This window comes from Carassius carassius, chromosome 15 (assembly GCF_963082965.1).
Source record: "Carassius carassius chromosome 15, fCarCar2.1, whole genome shotgun sequence".
Taxonomy (NCBI): domain Eukaryota; kingdom Metazoa; phylum Chordata; class Actinopteri; order Cypriniformes; family Cyprinidae; genus Carassius; species Carassius carassius.
In genome coordinates this window covers 29107233-29130682 of record NC_081769.1, presented here as the reverse complement: position 1 = coordinate 29130682, position 23450 = coordinate 29107233, and the positions used below count along the sequence as shown (strand labels likewise).

At 37.1% G+C, this 23450-nt stretch overlaps 1 protein-coding gene across 5 annotated transcripts in view; it reads right to left on the bottom strand.

Moving 5' to 3' along the window:
- adam22 (ADAM metallopeptidase domain 22) overlaps positions 1 to 22275 on the bottom strand; it is a 52161-nt gene extending 29886 nt beyond the window's left edge. The window contains exons 1-5 of one of the 5 annotated variants that reach the window (XM_059568338.1): positions 21938 to 22275; positions 21506 to 21666; positions 18891 to 18964; positions 8600 to 8666; positions 4789 to 4871 (exon numbers count right to left, since the gene is read on the bottom strand). In XM_059568338.1, the coding sequence (XP_059424321.1) occupies positions 4789 to 4871; positions 8600 to 8666; positions 18891 to 18964; positions 21506 to 21666; positions 21938 to 22043 (491 nt within the window). In that variant the 5' untranslated portion in view covers positions 22044 to 22275. The remainder of the gene's footprint in view (positions 1 to 4788; positions 4872 to 8599; positions 8667 to 18890; positions 18965 to 21505; positions 21667 to 21937) is intronic. The other 4 variants (XM_059568337.1, XM_059568340.1, XM_059568339.1 and 1 more) reach the window with 4 other exon arrangements.
- Positions 22276 to 23450: the final 1175 nt, after the last annotated feature.

The window sequence follows — 23450 nt, the reverse complement described above, 5'->3', positions numbered from 1 at the left end:
ATGCTGGTTTGACAAAAATTTGATAAAGTTTAAAAAGCATTCAAATTTGGAGGTTTATATGTGCTTTATGGACATATATTATAATGAACGGAAAGGTTGAAGTTCTTCAATTCAGAATTCTGCACAACTCTTGCTCGATTCTGCTCAGTATATACTGTATATTGCCTACTAATATGGAAAAACCATGCAACAAATAGTTGTATGCTACATTGTTGCACATAAACCTCATCGGGTTGCATGATTAATTCAGTGTGGGGCGTCCAGTTATCTTCTTGGAAAAATGGTTAGTATGCATTTTTAATGCAATTTAGTGCAGAAATGTTTAGAATAGAGTAGACTAATGAGATTCTTCCATCTAGATAGATGTGTCAGTGCTGACTGTCCAAATGCAGGTAATTCTCACACTTGTTATGTAGCATTATACTTGAGGAATAATAAGGCATAATGGAGACTGCATATGTGTGTGTGTTTCTGTGTGTGTCCAGACGTCTCTTTTAGCCTTGAGACATGCAGAGAGGATATCATTCTCTGCTCTGATGGAATTTATCTTTTAGATCAATCAGTCGGTGACTCTCAGAGAGCCTCCAGACTGTGCCGAGACACGCAAGGTGACTTCTGAAAGCAATGGGAGGATGATACAATGTCCTTTAGCCTGACTACATTCATAAATACAGAGCGCCCTCTCACACATGAACTAATTGTCAAAGAATTTTCAATGGGTAATGAGAAAATAAAAGTTCATTAAGACAAGACTAGAGATAGATAGATAAATATATAGATAGAGACGCTGCTTGCATCCGGTGTAGGCATAATGTATCTTAAACCAACCCTAAGCCAAGTTTGTATAATAACAGAACAGCCGACATTAACTACATTACTAATGGCTTTTGGTCAATGATCTGTAAGAGGTAAAATAGCTCTCAGTCGATGAAGGGTTTTAAAAGTGTCTGCTGGAGGCTGTCATCAGCAGCCCGTGACTGTTTTCAGAGCGTAACGCTGTTTGTCTGACTCGTAATATGACATTAAGATAAAGCACCATAATTTGCAGTCTCAGCAGCACCACTCCTCCCTCTCACACATAAACACACATAAGAGACAATATCATTTCCTCTCAGTATTATGTCCTCTTTCAAATGTCACACTTTATATACTCATATTTAACACAGTTCTATTTGGGGTACGTTTTTCATTTTATTTTATTATTATTATTTGTAAACAATAAATACATTTATAATTTTACAAAAGATTTCTATTGCAAATAATTGCTATTCTTTTACACTTCCTATTTATACAATAATAAAAACATATTTATTATGGTCTTTACATAAATATTAACCAGCACAACTTTTTTCAATATTGATAATAATAAGAAATATTTTTAGCAAAAAAATCAGCATATTAGAATGATTTCTGAAGGATCTTTCGACACTGCAGACTGGAGTAATGATGCTGAAAATGCAACTTTACATCAGAGTAATAATTTACACCTTAATTTATATTCAAATAGAATATTTAAATAGCTATTTTAAATTGTATTGTAATCATTGTTACAATTGTTTGTATTGTAAATCATTATTTAGTCGTTTGAATCAATTTTACTAAAATGACATCTATATTTGTCTGATCAACTAAAATGAGTACACAAATATTTTATATTAATTAATTTAAACATATATAAACATTTAACAAATACCATGTGAACACTGTCCTGAAATTATATCTCTACTATGAGTACACTGTATTGTAATAGAGTATGTTGAATTCTTCATTCTTTTGTCCTTCAACAACAGCAATAAATAAGTCCTTTACTAAGTTTCATTTTAAGATTAAGTCCTAAATCTGTGCGGATGTAATTCTTAGAGGAGAAGATATTTAGGCTGTAAATGTTTGAGCGTGATGACTATAATTGTGATGAGCCCTGCTGCTCTATTTCTGAGCTACATTTGACCTGACTCTGTGCATTCAGATACAGAGCGAGAGACAGAGAGAGAGAAAGATGGATCTGACCTGGCTCCTTCTCTCACTAAAAATACAGACAGAAGGAACTGAGCTATCCCAGAGGGCCATGCAGAGAGGCGGTGTATGTGCCTCTATAGAGACTAACTCAATTCTCCTCAGGCACACAAATGGCTCAGCAACACAGCTAGGTTTACTTCAGCTATGCAGAGAATACAGCAGGAAGTAGGGCTGGACGATTATGGCCTAAAGTCAAAACCTCGATTAATTGAACATTTGACCTCAATTACGATTAATGAACGATTATTTTGTTTCTGTTTAGTTTTTTTGCCCACATAGTTCACTTACAAGGTTTGTACTGTAAACAGGGCCGTAGTTGGGGTTTGCGGGGCCCCGGTTCAGGTTGTAACAGTGGGCCCTGTTTGAAAGTGTATAATTTGTATGTTCGTTCTGTTTATTTGTTCATCAACATGCCCGCCACGTCCCAGAATGCAACGCGGCGCCCAAGCCCTATTAAGCGCGGTCACTTTAAGAGACAATGAATGCATCCAATATAATACACATATGATTTTTTTCTCAACTGTTTACTTTAATTAAGACGTAACTGACAGTTTTTTCGAACATACTATCCAAGACGGGTATTTTCACATATTTTTTATGTATTTGTCGGTACAAGAGCAAAAACAGACAAATTCGATGTTCAAGTGTTTTAAGACGCCTCTCTCTGCGTGAGCCCTGAACACCAGAACACCGCGGTGCTGAAGTGGATTCTTACAAATCCTTTTCTGTTTGTTTAAACTGCGATTTGTTTTTGTTCGTTGAGGTGCAGGAGGAACTTAAAGGAGAACTTCACAAACGAGAGGTCGGTTCAGTGTTGCTGTCTAGATGCGGCTCTCTCTCCGTGTGTGCACCTAAACACAGCGCGCGAGTAACCAGCTGCTCAGTTCAGCTTTTCTGCGTCTTGTGTTTGAATGTTTTAAACTCTTTTGAATGGTTACATTTGCAAGTGGCAAGGCTTAATAACACGTGAAAATTATGCGCTTTCGTCTCGACACGCAGCAGCGCTCTGTCAACTGTCCTGAGATCGTCTATTAGAGGTGGGATATTTTTTCCTATTGAAAGAGCTATCATAGCTCACTATCAGCAGTTATTTTATCTATGTTCGTAACATTTCTTACATATTATTGCTCGGTGCAAGAGATAAATAAAGATTAAAGGTAAACAGTACAAGAGTGATTGCGTGTGTGAATTAGTCATACTGTCTCTATATTATTGTGAAGCTGGGGGTTGTAAATAGCCTAGTTCCTTCAAAAGTAGAAAAATATGCTATAATAAGTTTTGAGATTCTAAGATACTTTAGTGATAAATCACAGGACAGCGCTGACAACTGCGTTCCTCTGTGCGCTCGATCTTCACAGCCATGAGTTTTCGTGCCACAATGCAGCTGTGCGAACATGGTAGCTCGATATAATAATACACATCCGATCGTTTAATCGCTTGAATGACCAAACCATAAAACAAATACAACTGACAAAGTTTAGTGAAGACTCAAGGCTTACTGCTCCCGCGCCATCACTATGTGTTGAACCAGCGTTCACGTCCGTGTTTTGCTTTTATGCCACTGACTGGCAGAATCATGTGGCTACACACGCTTTTAACATAGACAGTAAAAGAAATGGACACAGCGACCCCATTGGAACTCAATTGAGACGAGTGAAGCCCATTTTTAGCACTTCCGTTTCTGACTCGCAGACTCAAATGAAGCTTGATGACGTCAGCAACCTGTCTGACAGATGTAAATCTTCTAGTAGCTGTGCGTGAAAACTGCCATCGTTAATCTTGCAGAGACGGCGAGCTTGAGCGGAGAGTTCTTTGGCGTGAGTGAGCAGGAGTAAGTATTCTGATTAATTATTTGTATAGTATTTTAAAATGTAACGCCAGGGCTTGTATCTATGGGCTTCTCTCTTGACATCTCCCCGATTGCCTGCGAGCTTCTCCTTCTGTCTGTACGGTAATTTCTCTACTGTGCGACAGAGAGTCGAGTGGTTATGATGCAATCGTTAGCCTATTTTTGCAAAAACTGTTTCATGCCATAATGTAACATAAAAGGTAATGGAGCCCTTTATACATTGTCGTGTATCTTTAGAAATAAATAATGGACAAATGGAGTCTTTAAATGCCTCAGATGTAAAGTTATTCGCTGTTAAAGTGACGCCAAAATGAATGGGAGTCAATGAGATGCTAACGCAAGTGAAGTTCTGCTACAAGATGGCGGCACGCGGCCGACTTCAACTTCTAAGGGGGAAGTATTAACAGGAAAAACACGACATGGGAAAATTACGTCGGTTAGAGGTTCTAAATTTCGGTTTCGATTACTTTTAAATTAATCGTCCAGCCCTAGCAGGAAGCTAATAATACAAACATAAATCTTACAAACACAACAAATATTACATTTTCAGCTTGCAGCAGTGGATCAAAAGGCCAGATGTGATGCAGTGAGCATTACACTGTACACAACAGTACAGGGGACAATGACAGAAACACACACATGCAGGCACAAAGAGCGCTGAGAGCATTAGTGTGCGATATGAGAGAAGGATAATAGCATGATGTAATTATACAGCTCTGTAATTGTTGAATGGGATAATCGCAGCTTTGGCCTGATAATATGTGTTTATTTATGAATGTGTCTTAGAAGGAGACAGACAGTTCTGTGGGCAACTGCAAGTAAACAGCATGCAGTCAAAACTAAAGCATGTCATGCTGCTTTTGTAAACCGGTGTGTGTTTGCGTGTTCATTCAGACATGCAGCACATCTATAGAGGGACTTACTGTAATCCATGGCATGTTGAAAGAGCCACATATGACTTCGGAATATCATGTACTTTCCCGTGGTAATAACAGTGTTCTCCACCCTGCGGAGAGAAACAAACAATAATTACAAACAGCACATACTGGCTTTAAATGTGGCTAATTCAATCATAATTCAGTAAGGAAATTCAGAAGAACCATTCCTTTCTATGAGCGAGTCACGGAACCGTTCACGAGTCATTCATTAAACTGATTAGTTCAAAAGCATTGATTAATTCAAGAATGAAAACAAAGAGTCACTGAATCATTCATTCAACTGGATAATTCGCAAATGCTGATTCATTCAGGAACTAAAGGCTACTGTGTTACTCAAAGACATGCAATGGTTCTGTTGTGGCTTTGTTAATTTCTTTGGCAGTTAAAAGTAACAGAAATTATTGTGTCTAAGATGTACATTGTTACTTAACATTAACTTATTGTATATTGAACTTGTATAAAAGCAATATCACTAATAAGGCCAAGATTATGAATTTTTGTATTTTATGTTGACATTAAAAGTATAAATTTGCATATGTATGGGTCAACATTTATACTGCCCACTTTTGTTTGAACTGAAGTGATCAGAGGACTTGTAAGAGTATTGCTGAGTATGTATGTTACTTATGAAATATTCTTAGTGTAAGTGCTCGACTGCCATTAGGGCTGCAGGTTTTCTCTTCCTGCTTTTTCTCAGAGGACTGAAGCTGCAGCATTTACCAGCAGATCAATTTCATTTTATCCCTATATCTCTTTCTCTCTCTCTGGAATGAACAAAAAGCTTCATATGCAGAGTTTTATCCATTCCTTTACTGCTCTCTTTCCTCTAGCTTGTTCTGGAGCAATTCTGCCTCTTTTTTCCACATGTAGCACTTTCTGTCCTCAAGAGTTCTCAGCTAATCAAGAGCCGAGGGCAGTCTCTACCACACACACAGAGACATTCCAGAAGAGTGCAGTTGTTGTAGAGACAGCCCCTTTCAGACTAATGACCCAGCATGCATTAGTGCCTAGAATCACAGAGAGACAGGCTGTGTCCAAAATGTAAAAAATGCTGCCTTCTCATGCAGTATATAAAGATAAGAAGGTATTAAAAGATGTGAATTTGAGATCATCTTTAACATGAGAAGATGCCTGAAATTCTATAAAATAGACTGTCGTTCAAAATTTTGGAGGGATTAAGATATTTATGCTTTTTTTTCCAGCCAGGACCAAATAAATTGATAATTCTATTTATCAAAGAATCCTATAAAATGTATCACAGTTTCCACAAAAATATTAAGCAGCATAAGAAATGTTTCTGTAAATTCAGCATTGCATCACAGGAATAAAATTAAATTTTAAAATATATGAAAAAACTAAACAATTTAAATTGTAACAATATTTCATAATATTTCAATTCTTTCTGATCAAATAAACGTAGCCTTAGTGAGCATAAGAGACAAAAAAACATTTGAAAAAGTCTTACCGACCCCAAACATTTGAATGGTAGTCTTTTTATTATTTGTAGTTTTATACACACTAGTATATATAAAAATGATCAGTGGCATCATAAGTCAACAGCTATTTTTTCAAGATGATTTTTTTTTTTTATCACAGCTTCCAAAAACATACTGGAAACAAACGTTGTACATAGTTGCTCATCTAATTTTACAGAATATTTATTTGTATAAAATTTTTCTTTTCTATTAAAAAAAATCACTTGTGCAAACATTAGCAAAATGTGTTTTCTCAAACTTATTCACAGTCATATTTTATATTGAATTTGAAAGATAGTTTTTTTCTCTTTGTTGTTTTTTCAGCAGATGAAAATATATAATGTAAACTATATAAGGAACTATGTATGTTTTTTCTTTGTAATATACAAATCCTTTGAGACATTTATATTCAAGAAACAATCGTCTAAAATACTATTGATAATCTTAAAATAATAAACCTACTGTTCCCCTTTCCTTGTGATTTCCTTAATTATGATGTCAGCATATATGTTTTAAAACCAATTATGTTTGCGTTGTTGTGGTCAAACCACTATAGATATGTGGTATCTCACAAAATTGCAAGATGTCTTCTTTTAGATCCACCAATAAGATATGGTCTCAGCGAAATACACATGTAGGGCTTCTACAGATACAACAGTGTTTTTTATGATTAATATAATCCCTTTGTATTCATTAAATCTGTAGTTAAAGTCGTGGGAAGTCGTGGCCTAATGGTTAGAGAGTTGGACTTGCAATTGAAAGGTTGTGAGTTCGAGTCTCGGGCCGGCAGGAATTGTAGGTGGGGGGAGTGCATGTACAGTGCTCTCAATACCATGACTTAGGTGCCCTTGAGCAAGGCATCAAACCCCCAACTGCTCCCCGGGCGCCGCAGCATAAATGGCTGCCCACTGCTCTGGGTGTGTGTTCACAGTGTGTGTGTGTGTTCACTGCTCTGTGTGTGTGCACTTCGGATGGGTTAAATGTCTGTGTTATTTAAGTGTCAGAGCACAAATTCTGAGTATGGGTCACCATACTTGGCTGAATTTCTCTTCACTTAAACTAAGAGGTTGTTCCCCATTGCAGTGAGGAGATGAAGCTAAATATATCCATGTTTTTGTCCCTTCAGTGACTCTCTTTCTCTCTCTTCATCTTCAGCCATCTCTCTGTTATTCCCTCCTTCCTCACAGTACCCACTGCTCTATTTTTTTCATCCACCCATAAAAGCAAAACAACGCCTAAAGAGCCCTTGTAACCTTACATGCATAATATTTCCTCAGGCTTTATAGGCTGGGTTGTGGGCGTAAGGCCTCTGTGGATCTGAATATCTTCACTGAAGCCTTCATGGCAATCAAACTAAGATCAATAAAAAAAAACATAAAACAAGTTAAATCCCAAAATATGGGCCCTTTTGAATCTAAAGGATAACAGGGAACCTGGGCACGTCCACACACTTGATACAATGAGGGTGTCCAACATGCAGTACACAAATAGGACACTGTATCCCTGCTCCTGTGTGAGTGTGCGACAGGAACAATCTACCACTGGGCTAAAACAAGCAAACACCTTCTGCTCTGAGTGTGATGTGTCCCATCTGAACACACACGTGCCTCAGTACGCTGACAGAATGAAGCTGAGAGTCCCATAGTGGCTCAAAGACACAGAACTGATCAGACTATAGTTACTGTACCAGAGGGAAATTCACAGTCATGGAGTGGAACAAAGGGGGCCAAGGCATTTAAATGAATTATTCAGGTAAATGCTTACTGTAACATTAAAAAAAAAAAAATTGGTACTACTTAGTGGTGAAAACCTCTGGTTAAGTGCTACCAACCTTATTTGTGTGGGAGTTTTTAAGCTCCAGGAAAGAAAATTCTAATATCATAAGATCACCTAAAGTTTTTTGGTTGTATCCACCTTATTCTTCAATGCGGAAGTAAGCCTATGGCAGAGACTTCCAGTTCATTAGCCGCTATAAGAAAATAACGAGAAGAATAACAACATGCAGTAAACTGTAAAACTGTTTGCACTACAAACCAGTGTGATCATAATTAAGATTAAAATAATAAGGTAAGACACACCAATTTGCAATATCAAGCAGCAAAACAAACTGTTTTGTACAGCTAATAATAGCTGGACCCGGATGACACTAGAAGCCTGTCCCATAAAAATGACAAATGGCTGCACCCACTCTTACAGCAAGAAAAAGGTGGAGACATTTTTTCAAAAAAGTATTTTTGTTGATTAATCATGAGCTAAAGGTAGAAGATATTTCTGGTCTAAAGCAGACATTTATTGATATTGGAATGACAGTTTGTACTCACTTTGTTGACAACTGCATTCCCCTCCTCTGATATGTGCCTCTCAATGTAATTTGATGATAGAAGATCACTGCAAAAAAAGAGCAAAAATACACAGTTGTTAAAAAGTATTCCTTTTCACTAAAATTATTAATGAAGTCATTGAATTCTATTCTTCTATTTTGTTATTATTCTGAAACTTTTAAATAAAATATTTTAAATTTAAAAAATCACATAAATGATTAAAGAGTACAGAAAAAATGATTGTGTTTCCTAAAGAAAATAGCAGTGCTTGCAAAGCATCATAAGCATAAAAGTGCCGGTTTAGATTTTTAGCTTTGGTTCAGACTGCTATGTAATTGCAGTAAATGCATTAGATGCAAGAGAGGAAAGACCAAACAGATTTCAGTATGCAAATACTATAATGATGCCATCAAAATTTATGCAATACCTCAAAGAGGTGGAAAGCTTACAAAAGCCAAAAATATGATGTGCTGTATATACAGTATACTATAAGAAAAATTTCTGGAGAAAAAGAAAATGAAGAAAAATAGACTGCCTGATAAAGACTGGCTCTGTAAATATGATTCATCATCCTCCAAAACACTTCACTCCTGGTGATCCTGGCATCACACATTTAATGAGCAGATCAAATCAACACTCACGCCACTCATACATTCTGCTTATCTAACAGAGGACTGAAATTGAACAGAATCTGGAATGGAATCTGTGTTCCAACACTAAGAATCATGAGCACAGTTAACCTGTGGAGAGATCCATGGCTGATTTCATAGATCACAACTCACTAACACTATGTTGTGTTCAAGGACACTTCAGTGTGTGGCAAAGCTGCACTCAAGAAGTTGTTCACAAACTGGGGCGAGAGATTCACTGGGAGAGCACACTGTTCCCCTGGAGGAGGATACTGACTGTAGCATGTAAATAAAACCTATAGGAGCCAAATGATACAACTGCAATCATCACAAATGGCAATGTAGTGAAAAACAGACTGAGCGCAGGAGGAGAGACGGGTGAAAGTGTCTCACAGCAGGAGTTCTGACTGTGAAATCAGTTACCGTGAGCTCATCACTAGGACAATCACAGCATGACATCAAGCCAGTCTTTAAAGACAGAAACACACATCTTCAACAGCAGGTGATTAGCAGGGTATTTATGGAGCTACAGTGCTGTACGGGCAATACAAAAAAGTATTCATTCTGTGGTAAAGGCAAATGTACATCAAATAATTGTGACTGTGAGACAGAAATCGAAACTAGAGGACTAACAGAGGACAGGACAAAACCAGCAGACAGAAAGAAAATGACAGAGCACTGAGAGAGTATCAGAACAGTAGCAGAAGATAAAGAGGGAGTGATAAAGTGGGATTGATTGTAAATCATATAAATAATATTACATTTCATATTTATATCACACAAACTCACCAAATATAGACGCGTCACATATCTAATGAAAGCTCTCACTCTCCACAGAATATCAATATGTAGGTTATTTCACCGATCAAACACTATACATTAGCATAATTATCAAAAGAATCACAAAGATGGAAATGACTCCTCTGAACAAACAAACACATGAGTCATATTCCTGCTCCGATCACTACTTCCATGTGTAGCTACTAGCCTCAAACACTACATCAGCTAATTCTTTAGGTTGTTTTCTTCAAAATGAGAATATTTTTATCCTTTTATGCCAATGTAAGGGAAAGGTGCTCTTTTAAATTCAAGTATGCCCAATTCTTTCAGAAATCACAAACAAAGTCAGTAAAGTTACACTTGGAGACACCAATACCTCCTTTCAGTAAAATCTAAATATATTTTGTTTATATATATATTATTCAAATATTTAGCATTTTTCCTTATATAACACTTTTTCAAGATAGTCAAAATATATTTAGTATTTTGTTCATGCAGGTCACCTTTGGGGATCTCGGTTACCAGTATACCAGTATGTGTGTTGGTACTGTCCCAGTCCAAGTAGAGGTGGAAATCTGCAGTGTATTATGTGAAATGCAAAGGTAAAGGCTGATAAGAGATTTTTTACTTAAATTTCTTTGGGATTTGAATTATTTATAAGGAACGCCCCACAAATCCCTATGCCATTCCAATCCATCCCTCTTCACACACACCCTGCCCTACAAACATTTTAATATGGCGCTGTCACATGACTACAAAACTGCTCTCATTTCTCATGTAAAGCTTAATGGACTGGTCCAATGTATGAGACAGACAGAGAGAGTGAGATATGCTAATGAAAGAAGAGAGGGAAACCAGAGGAATAGAAATGAATGTTTACAGAAGAGAGAACAGATTGTGTGTTAAGTAGTGCTGTATTATTTGTGTGTGTGTGTGTGTGTGTGATAGAGATAGAGAGAGAAAGAGAGAGAGAGAGAGAAAGAGAGAGAGAGAGAGAGAGAGAGAGAGAGAGAGTCCCTACCTGGACAGCATTTTAAAGCATCATGCCATAATTATGTTGCCACAGTTATACTTCTGACCAACTTTTAAGACAGCACTGCATGTGTCCTTTCAAAAGACAGATATCCCAGGATGCATGGCTCAAAATTTATTTAAATTAGTTAATTAATCCTTCCTCAGCAAGGAAACATCAAATTACTAAAAAGTGAAAGTAAAGACATTTATTGTTACAAAACATTTATTATAACAATAATATGTTAATCAAAGAATACTGAAAAATATGTCTAATTGCTTCCATAAAGATATTAATCATCACAACTGTTTTCAACATTGATAATATTATAATGATTTCTAAAGCATCATGTGACACTGAAAACTGGAGTAATGATGGAGTAATAAATTATGATGGAGTAATAAATTACACATTAAAATATATGAAAATAGAAAACATTATTGTAATAATATTTTACAATATTAAATTTTTTTTCTGTATTTTTGAGAAGAGAATTCTTTCAAAAACATTAACATTTATTAGACAGGTTTATTCCGTTTCTTCTGTCTCATGCATATGCACATTATGAAGTGTGTAAGTCTGGTTCTAAGCCCTGGAGACCAGCAGAAAAACATCTCCCGTGAGAACAGGACACCATCCAGCACAGCTGGACACCCCAATCTCTGATCTAATTAGCATTCAAGCACATAAAAGTTCACTTTTTAGAAGGCAACACTTAAAACAAGTGTAAACAAATGTTAGTTGTAGATGTAGTGTGTTGTTTCCACAATTTATATTCCATGGAAATATGGAGATTTTCTCAGTTATGATTCCTGCTGTGATTCATGTGTGTTTGAGATTAAGACAGTGACTCAAAATCCCAATAGAGACTCATAGCTGTTCATGTTCATTGAAAAAAAATAAAACTACACAGAAGTGGAGTTTGCGACTGTATCTAGAGTTTATTTAGATATTAAGACATCAACATCATGTTGTAGTATTGTGTGAAAGCATTTGTGAATGTGTGTGTGTGTGTGTGTGTGTGAGAGTGGTCTGGAAAAGCTGAAGTCAGTATTGTGAAGTGTGTGCTGAGCGCTTCAGCTCTTTTGTGCTTTTGCTGTCCAGGAGTTTTTAAACCTGCAGCTCTGCTTGTGTTCCCAACGAGACAAAACTGCAGCCTCAGCAAACAAAATACCTGCGAGCAGCCTTATCCACACACACATTCGCAGCAAATAATCACTTCAATTAAATTAAATGTGCAACAAAATCAGCAAAATGTTAACCACGAAACATGCATGAACACACACATATACACACAGGGGAAGGTCTTTACAATGTAAGAAAGATTTGGTGTGTTTCACAGAGAGACCCTTCCCCCATAAGAATACGTATTCTGAGGGGAGCAGGTGCAGTTGTTCTCATTGTGAACGTGCGTGTCTTTCACCAGCTCCTCCCACTGAGCTTGTTAATATCAAATTTTGCTTCACAATCACATCCTCCCAATAGCTCACAATCTTAACACAATCTTTTATACACCAGGCTTCCCAAACCGTTTGTTTTGATCAGTGAAATTACATTTTGTGCATGTGTGTGTGTGTGTGTGTGTGCTCTTGTTTTTGTGACATATCAGGACACAACTCTGTATAATGACATGGGTATGACACAGGTATTACAAGGAGAGGGTGACTTATTGGGACATAACCCATGTCCCCATTTTTCAAAAAGCTTATAAATCATACAGAATGAGGTTTTTTTTTTTTTGAGAAAGTAAAAATGCACAAAGTTTCCTGTGAGGTTTAGGTTTAGGTGTAGGGTTGGTGAAGGCCGATAGAATATACAGTTTGTACAGTATAAAAACCATTACGCCTATGGTATGTCCCCACTTTTCACAAAAACAAACGTGTGTGTGGGTGTGTGTGTGTGTGTGTGTGTGTATGCGTGCGTGCAAAGCTCAACCACCTAGGTGTAACCAACAAATTGATTAAAAGGTGTTTTACATTACATAAACATCATTTAAACAACACAAAAGCATTTTCAGAATGCCTTGAAGCGAAAGCAGAATATTGGCAGACTTTTAATGAACAGTACTTCTCAACACTGGCACAGTTTTGGGCTTTGTTCTCACAGGTTTATTACTCCATTAGTTAAGAAACCAAGAAACAATACAAGGAAGATCACTAAAAATAAATATGCCACAACATGCACCAGCAGATCAAACCAGTTTGGCCTAATGATCAAATGTTGCATTTGCAACATTGCAAATGAAAAAAGGCAAAAAGAGGATAATATAGATGTATGCTAATTAGAAATTACTAATTATCTATGTAAAGGGAGTCTGTGATTATGACAGACAGGTAAAGCAGAACGTCCTAGACCTTCTTCTGAAAATATCTTGCGTCACTTAACATATAAGCACTTCTGAGACTCTGATGCCAGCTGTTTTTCCTGACTCCATCTCTCTTGGATCTCTCTCCTCCTTCATCACACACCCACACAGACTCAAGGGTGCACGAAGGATGCTGGTTGGTCAGGCTTTCACTCTGCCTTCATCCAACAACTTACTCACTTTCACTCTCTCTCTCTCTGCCTCTTTCTCATGTTTTGTCTAGCTTTCCTCTATTGCGCAGTTTCCTGAAAGGATGGTGAAACGGAGCTGAATAAATGATGGCATAATAAACTATATATCAATATATAAAAGATAACATACAGATAAGGACATTGACATTCAAGACACAGAATAGATATTATTTACAAGTCAATGTTGCTTTTTTTATACTGTATCTGGACATTGTTGTTCATCTAATTCAGCCTTTGTTTGCATGTGCATTTATTATACTGTGACACCAACACTTGTGAAGACTCCGGGGGCCATTCTTCATATGTCGCTAACTCAGTTACCTCGATTTGATTGTTGACGATTTGGCATGATCTTGGATCATTTGGTTCTTCGAAAGCTCATCCCGAAGTTGCTGTCATAGCAACAGGTCTGCTTGGGAGCAGGCTTATTTAATGTAAACAGAATTAGATCGAAGGATTTTAAGAATCTTTAGAACTGATCCTTAGAATCTGTCCACTACCACCTCTGCTTTATTACAAGAGTATCCTACTGATCCAGGGACAATAATTTAAACTAATAATAATAATAATAAAAAAAATCATTTAAAGATAATATATAAATGTTGTGCAGCCCATAATAGCCTACTATACACAGCCAGTTTTACTTATTGAAATATTCATTCATCATAAAATTATTAATTCATAATTGTTTTTGAGTCTTACACACATGCTATACAGATAATGTAGAGTAGTGCATTAATTTGAGTGATGACAGCTATTATGGAAGTGGCTTGATGGACCGCAGGAGATGCAGATAACATGATCTTGACCCTTAAGAAGCCTTCATTTTCCTTTTACTTATGTAAAACGATTACATGTCATATATATTCTAAATTATGATTGCAATGGCATCAGTGTCTATTGTTCTAAATTATTTTGAACCACACCCTCACCCTAAAGTTGGAAAACAAGAACCAGTTGATGTCTGACAAGAAGACTGAGACAAGAAACCGACATCTCACACACATGCACACACTCACGCCAAAAAACCCTCAGGTGCAAATGACATCAGAAATTAAACCAATGTGTGTGTCTGGAGGTGTGTTTGGACTCTTTCATGCACGTTGGACACAGTTGACATGATGATAAATGTTAATGGCAATGCATGAAGTGTATTCATCCGAGGTATGTGTGTGTGTGTGTGTTTGTGTGTGTGTTTTGTCTCTAAAAGAAACCACTGTCATTTGAACTTGATTTATAATTACAAGTGTGGAATTCAAAACAAAACCAATCCGCACACAGCTCACTCAACAGCAATCAGACACACATCAGCGTCTCAGCAGACGTGTCCTGTCACAGGTTTGATCTGATAAGATGTCACGCGTGTGCTGACTGGGTCAGACAAAAGCTCATAGTAGCAGATGGCAGATGACACTGTGCCACAGAAGCATTGTAGAATTCTGGTTCAGGAAACAGTCATTTTCCTCCATAAAAATGTGCTGCACACATCTGAATATTTGGCTTGAGCTGTTCTGGAACAGTGTTGTAAATACAACTTCACCACTGATTTCTAGTTGTGTCCTCTTTTGGAAGGCCAAACAAAGTAGTTTGCTTTCACAACGAAACACAGCATCTCCACGACATGGCAGCAGCGCAACAGCAAGAATAAAAGTTACGCCTTCTTTCTTTCCGTTAACATTTTGGCAGCGTTATGCAAATCTTCCCACATCGTGATGTAGACGTGGGGGCGTGTTTGAAAGAGCCATTTTAGAAGGGTGTGGTCGACTCTTAACTATTATAAAGAATATCTCATTGGATTTGAGACTTTAGTCTTTGCAACTTTACAGATCTTCTTTATGCACCAAGAGCTTGTAACTCTCCAAAGAGAAAGGAAAAACTGAAATCGCATCCTATAACCCCTTTATGGTCAATACCTAAAACGTGAAAGAAATCTGCCATTTTAATACATTTGATTTATAAACCACATGAAAGACACATTCTCTGACAATGTCTAATGGGAATTTTGCTTCACAGGTCAATTTAATTCGTTTTAAGGTGATTTAAATGAGGGCACTGGAAAGCAAGACAATTATGGCATTTATCATGCATTTAGCAAAGATTTGATATTAATGGATGACTTGTCTGCATTGATTTCTGATTCAAAGGTGAGCTTGTGATTGCTTGTTATTTGTTCAGAGTTGCAGCTGTCTGTTCCCACCCCCCCCCCCCAGCATCAGCGATATCTGACTGATTTTAATGCTTCCTTTCTGCCACATGGTCCGTCGTCACGACGACACAGCGTGATTGAAAAGCAGAAAACCCATTTGCTCCAACCGCTTTAATCAAACACACTCATTCATTATTCAGGGCATGTGAGAGGGTGCAGGGGGCAAGCCAGAGAGTGTGTGTGTGTGTGTGTGTGTGTGTGTGTGTGTGTGTGTGTGTGTGTGTGTGTGTGTGTGTGTGTGTGACTATTGGAGTTTGAGTCAGTGCAGATTCAAATAATACAAGCAAAACAAGAGTTTTTGAACATACAAATATGTCAATCAAATTGCTAATCTACAGATGAAAAACAATTATCATACAGAAAAAAAACTCACTAAAATAGGTCTAAAATAGGAAAAGCCAAATGCACACAAACACACACACAAACAAGTGGAGAAAATCCCTAAGATTTCAGAAACTCACCGGGAGAGATGAGAGAATGAGAACAAAAGAATGAATTGGTTTCCTAGGTGGAAACTGGATAAGTAATCTGGACGCAGGTCAGTCGGGTCGGATCCAACTGCCAGCTTTTCATGGGCGCAGAAAAACAGCAAAACACACACACAATTCTGTGATTCTCTCTGCTTTATACACACAGCACTATTCAAAGGGACAGAGACAATCAAATCCATCCAGTCAGAATCCATTAAAGCAGAAAATATACTGTACTGAACAAGACAAGCCACATACAGACACAGAGAGAGAACACTGACTGATATAATAACCTGTATCAATGGCTCTAATCCAAAACATAGTGAGCAAGCCTACGCAGACAGGATTTTAAGGTATCAGAGGTACACTCTTGACGCGTCGGCTATTTAAAAAGGTAGGCAGCATGATGATAATGCTGCCCTTTAAAACCTTTGGCCAAATTCTATGGCAGCACTGCATGTAAACTTTATGGACAATGCAGTCCATAAATGCACTGCGAACTTGTGAAAAACAACATTACAAACACGCAAAATACAACTTACTCTAGTACACAAAAGTACCATTGCGCAGTGTGTATGGAACCAAACTGAACAACTAGTTGTTAATTACATATTTAAAGGGGCCATATGATGCAATTTCAAGTTTTCCTTTCTCTTTGGAGTGTTACAAGCTCTTGCTGCATAAAGAAGATCTGATTCTTGATTCTCAACACCATTTCGTGGAGACGCAGTTCTGTTTTGAAAGTGAAAATACTTTGTTTGGACTTCCAAAAGAGGACACAACTAAAAATCAGTGTTCCACTGTTCTAGAACAGCTCAACCGAATATTAAGACTTACTGACTCACAATCTGTAAGTATGTTTATATATATAAAGGATTTGCCACTGATGATTCAAACATGAGTTTTGAGCAGTGTAGAACAGAGGTTCTCAATTCCAGTCCTTGTGCTCCCTGCTCTGCACATTTTGTATGTTTCTCTTAAGGCTTCAGACTTTGTTCTATTAGGAATGTAAGTGCCCTGCAAAGTGGACATCACAGGATATTCCACCATGATACCAGTTCGAAGCGAACAGAAAGACGGGGCATAGAGAAACAAAAATGTACAGTATGTGGAAAATAACATGTTTTTTATACCTTAAACCGCATAAACACATTTCATTACACCAAATACGCAAAATATTGTTTTTTTTAGCAACATCATATGACCCTTTTAAGTGCAAATCAGAGACATGCCTCTCTTCTCTATCACAGGCAAATCCCAGTATCTCCCAGTATGTCTTGACTTATTTGTGTGCCTGACCTTGAAAAAAAAGCCCATGATGAACTTAAATCCAAATGCTTTATCTCGGAAAAAAGCCACATACCAAAATATCACAACCTGCATCTGCCTACTTTATTAACTCCAAAAAACTGGATTGATTCATGAGCCAAATCCAAACAACAAGCCCAAAGACGTAGGCTATATGTATATTTATAATAAGTGGACATGGCAACACTTCAAGATTGTGCTTTGACTTTGAATATGAAATGTATTTGTGCAATTACTAAGTAATACATTCTAAGAACTTTTTTAAATAAGTACAAATTAAAAACAAATGAAAACAACTGCATTTTAAGAACTAAATATAGCGCCAAAACGTACAAAAAAATAATAAAGTAATAAAGGTGCAGTGAAAGAAGTTTTCACATCAGAATTTTCTTTTTCAAACAGAATGCGATAGCAGTCAAATTTTGTTTTATGCCGAATAAGTATGTTTGGAATTTAGAACATAATGTGCACTTTTGTACATTTGTAAAAATCCTCAGTGTTAGATTTAGACAGAGCGAGTGACTGAGGATGTAGAAACGTGTAGGATAATCTGTCAGGTCTCCACTTGAGCTGCACATGATATAAATGGGAAAGACTGCCCTAAAGGCCTAGATGTCCTTTAATATTAACAGCAGTTTAGCAAACTTACTTAAATAAAGAGACTCCTTTACAGAGGTAGAACTACATTAGAATGCCAGCAACAGCACAACACTAACACTCCATTCACAAAGGGCCTGACAAAAACACAGTGGGAGTTGCATCTTAAAGCCAGATTTTCTCTCCACCAAGATGTTTTAAGAGAAACACAGACACTGAGGGAGAACACTAAAATATTCATTAATTATTATTATAATGAGATTAAATCTGCTGACTCAGACTCTGTCTGGCACCAGTTTAAAGTACAGAGGCAGTTGAAAGAGTTAATGGATTGAATTTATGTGATGAATATGAAAGAAGTGAGGTTATGACTGTGAATTTTGGTGCAGACCCACAGGAATTATTTTTACAATAAGTATCTGTACTGAAGACAATAAGAAATAAAGCAATTTTAAAGCAAAAAAGCAAAAAAATAAAGCAAAAAAAAAACAAAGAGAGTGTGTGAGGCAGATGCCATGACTGATAGAGTGGTCAGGTCTTTTCCAATCCTTCAGCATAAATCATCAGCCATTATGATCATGAAGTCCATCAGCAGCAACATAAAACCCTTTGCAAATAAATCTGATGGGCATTAGTCAAACCACACACACTTCAGAGACACACACACACTGCATTTTTCCATGGCTTTTCCAAACTCAACGAGCTACATCACGTCCTGGAAGCAGATACTCACTGGTTCAGTTCCACATTTAAAATGAAGGTCTTTCCGAAGGCCTGCACCTGGAAGCTAGCCTGTGTCATGTGGTTCTGTAAAAGAGACAAAACAAGACGATACCTGGTCATTCTCATCTATTATGATGCCACACATGATCTGATACAATAAAAACTGTACAATTAGAACATCTTTGGTGTTTTGGGAGAGAGAAATATAATTAGATATGGTTTTTATGCCAAACTCTAGTCCTCAGTAGGATTACTCACATTCCGCAATTTTTTTCAATCTGAGTGAATTTAATTTTTAGATTCTGAAAGTTTTGTTTATATAAACCCTAAACTTTACATTCTGATTCACATTTTTGCTTACATGTGCATTTACTTCAAGTGTGTTTAAATGCAATGTGTTTTTTACCTATTGATCGGATTCCTTCAGGTCAGCAACAAAAAATGTGAACATATTTGGTGTGTCGGGAGAGAGAAATAAAATTAGATGCGCTAATTGCTTTTTTTTTTTTCATCACGGTGGCTGTGCAGGACTGGTGGCTGTGTGTGTGTGTGTGTGTGTGTGTGTGTGTTCGCTGATGGTTAATTCACTGCCTGCTTGGGGCCCATATGGCCGGGGCCATATAACACCCCCTCGGGGGAAGAGAAGCTTTTGGGATGCAGTGCATTGTTCTCATAGCTTGTGAGTGGATGTGTGTGTGTGTGTGTGTTTGTGTGTGTGAGGGGGGGGGGCAGACAGGGCAGAAATAGAAGCATATGAGGGAGGTGAGGAAGTCTAACACCCCCCAGGGAACACACCTCTCCCTAAACCAGCAAAGCCTAGTTATCAATAAAAATGGAAGGAGAACGAAGGGGTGGAAGAAATACAGAGGGGGAGATCCTCTACACTTCACCCATCAGTGACCCCCTGAATGAAGATACCCTCCCCGAGACACACCGTCATCCATCTACTGCCTCTCGAATGAGTGTGTATTTGAGTGTCATGTCTAAACAAGATGCACAATAACACACAAATCTAATAAAGAGATTCAGAGTGTTTTCTAGAAACTGTGTAAGATGAGATGGCTGCAGCTTCCTGTCCATTACGTCTTTGGTATCATCGATTGCTGTTTCATCATATTAACGTTTTAAACTGTTCAACTTGATTTTTTTCTGATCTACATTTTGTGTTAAATAAAGAAGATCTAAAATTAGCAAGCTTCCCTTTTGTTTGTTTTTTTCAGGCATCAGTGAACATCTATAAATAAATAGTCTTCAGTCTTCAAAAAGATCCAATTGTAAGCCGAAACGTGGAGCTAAAAACAGACCTGAGTGTAGTTAAATGTAATTATGAAAAAATATATTTCACTGGCATATGTTTCTAATCCAATCTCTAATGTAGTGTGATATATAACACCACGACGATTAAATCAATACTATGCATTGGCATGATGGAAATCCTTCGCCTCAATTATACAGAGCTCAGCTGCAGGCGTCAGACAAAGGGTTAAGACGCACACGTGCACACACAGCCCGAAGCACAAAACAGCGATGTTAGAACACATTTACAGACATTCTAACTGGTCAAAGAGACTCGTTACAGTAACGAGGCCACGAGCAATTGCATATCTCTACCTTTGAGAATTATTCAGTCATGCAAAGTACCTGAGCAGTCAGAATGGACAAAATGCTTAGACAATTGAGCTTCCACTCAAAAAAAATTCTAATCAGCATATCAACATTATGTATGAATAATCATATAACACTGTAACAGAGTAATGGCTGCTTAATATTTAACTTTGCACTTGCAGGAATATACATAATTTTATTTAAATAGAAAACTGTTATTTTAAATTGAAATAATACTTCAAAATATTACAGTTTTTACTGTATTTTTTATTTTTCAACCTTGGTGAAAACCATTCAGAAAATCTTAATTATTTCATATTTTTACCAGTTATATATATCAACTTTACTTTCAAACATTAAATACAGCTAGTTTGTAAGTTTATGTGATATCAGCTAACTCAGAGTGTCTTTATTATCTTTCAAGCCAGGCAAAGCAAGAACAAAAGAAATGGCATGTCCATAAACCTCTAATAGCATTACACGCTCAACCGAGAAACCAAATACAAAGTACATTTGACAGTTTATTGTTTTTTTCCCTTTTATCACCATGGCCCAGGTTTTGAGTCTCTGATTCAATGTTTTGATGAATAATGGGCTGGATTTAAATCATTAATCAGTCTCTGATATTTCTGTGGCCTTAAATAATAATAATAAAAAATCAATAATGCAATAATTATTTAGGCTGATAAATCTCCAACACATGAGCTGCTCATTTGTTCTTTCTGTGTCCTTTGTGTTTCCAAAGCTGTGATGACATGAGATGCCTCAAGAGGCCTAAGCAGCACCAGCATCTTCCCTTAATTTGTGCTGTTTTGGTTCATTTCTATCACTCTAATATTATTGGAATTATCTTCATAGTGCTCTCAGACCACCCAGTGCCTGACTACAAGACTCGAACCAGAGTAAAAGAAGAAAACATAAACATCTTTTGAAGAGCAGTAATGCTCCAATGGCAACGGGAGGAGAGAGCATCCTTGTAACACCCAGATGACATCCAAACAAGAGATGAAAAACACACACCTGTTTACTGTCAGAGCTCGCTCGAACCCGTGTGTTGAGAACATCATGAGCGGCCTGACGGTCTCCGTCCATTCGGTACACCAACCGGACCGGTACCGTGTTCTCTCTCCCGAGGAACCTGGCGTCATCACGCCGAGCCCTCGTCTTTACCAAGGCGTCTCCTAGAATAATAAAAACACGGGAGCGTATTTTTAACACCTAACGTTATATATTTTTCTCTCGATTTACATGTATGCAATTAGACATAATATTATGTTTATATACGATGAATAATGATAAATCACGGCTCAGGGTCGGCTATTTGCCGTTACATACATATTAGTTGTTTACATCTCCTGAAACGAATGTAGTGGGTGTAAATACGACACTAATATGCTAAAAATACGCCATAATTTGTTTTTTCTAATGAAATATATAAAAATACACACTCACCGTAATGAGGCAGGGAGAAGCTGGCGTGTATCACACAGCTCATCACCGCTACAAAGAGGCACAGAGAGGAAATCCCGACACGGAGAGGCATCATTCCAGCATCCATTCGATTAAGAATATCGCGTTTAATAATATATATCCCAAATAACACAATACACGAGTTAAATCCCAAGTTAAACCCGATTTTCCGTCTCCCTCAGGAAGGCGCGCACATCCTCTCGCGCGCTGGTGACGCGCGAGCAGCCTCTGCCTCGAGACGCGGCTTGTGCAAGAGACGGGCGCGTTCTGGAAAACTAAAATCAGGACCAACTCCTCCTCAGCAAGACATCAATAACATCCAGCAGACTCACTGCAGAAACGCCTCATAAATATACATGAGCAAGCTGCACGCGGGATGATGGGTAGTGTAGTGTGCGTGTAGACCTGCTGTCACCTTCTGCGCCAGAACTGGTGCATTATATGGTGCATAAGAATAGTGAAACACAATGTATTAAATAGTAACGCACTGGTACTAAATAATAATGCATAATATGTTACGCCCTTGTAGTATGAAATAATGCATATCATTAGTACACTAGGCAATATTATGCTTTATGCACTAATAATTTTATAATGCCCAGAATAACCAAAAAAAGAAAATAATTAAACAAAAATATAAAATAATGTAACAAAATAAACAAAAAGTTGGTTGTGGAAGCCATTCAAAAGAAATCCAAGGTTTACCCCGTAAATAAATAAGTTGTTCATTAGCCCATTTGGCCACCTAAAATAGCTTCAGTTTGATTAAATAACAGAATTTCCATTTGTTTACCATATTTATGCTATATACAAAAGTGGTTAATTTGACTATGTACACTACCACTCAAAAGGTAAAAATGTACGTTTTTGAAAGAAGTGTCTTATGATCAACAAGGATGCATTTGCTTAAAAGAAATATTGTTGAAATATTTCAAATTTATAAATAGCTGTGAATTTGAAATGTTGTTGTTGCATTGTTGTGATGCTTGTCAAAGCTGAATGTTCAGGAACCATTACTTCCTTTCTTTACTTCAGTATCATATGATCCTCCAGAGCTCATCATAATATGCTGATTAGGTGCACAGAAACAAATCTTATTATGAAAGTTGTAAAGTTTTTGTGATTTAAAAAAAAATTAAAATGTAATCTTAATCTATAAATCTTTCCTGTTATGTTTCATCTAATACATCCTTGACGAATTCATGTATCAATTTCTTTAAAACATTTTAACAGTAGTGTATATAGAATGTTAACGGAACTTAAGATAGTTGAAACACTTAACACTTAAGATAGTTGAAAGAGCTTTCCTTATACATGTGTTATGAATACACCACCCCCTAAGACTTAGTTTATGCACTTATTACACATTATACCCTAGACTTGAAGATTAGAAATCCATGGCAAATTGGAAGATTTCTAAGAAAATGCTTTTTTGCAAAACACTGGTGCTTATAACAATGGTGCAAACAAAAAAAATGCAAACAAATACTAAAAC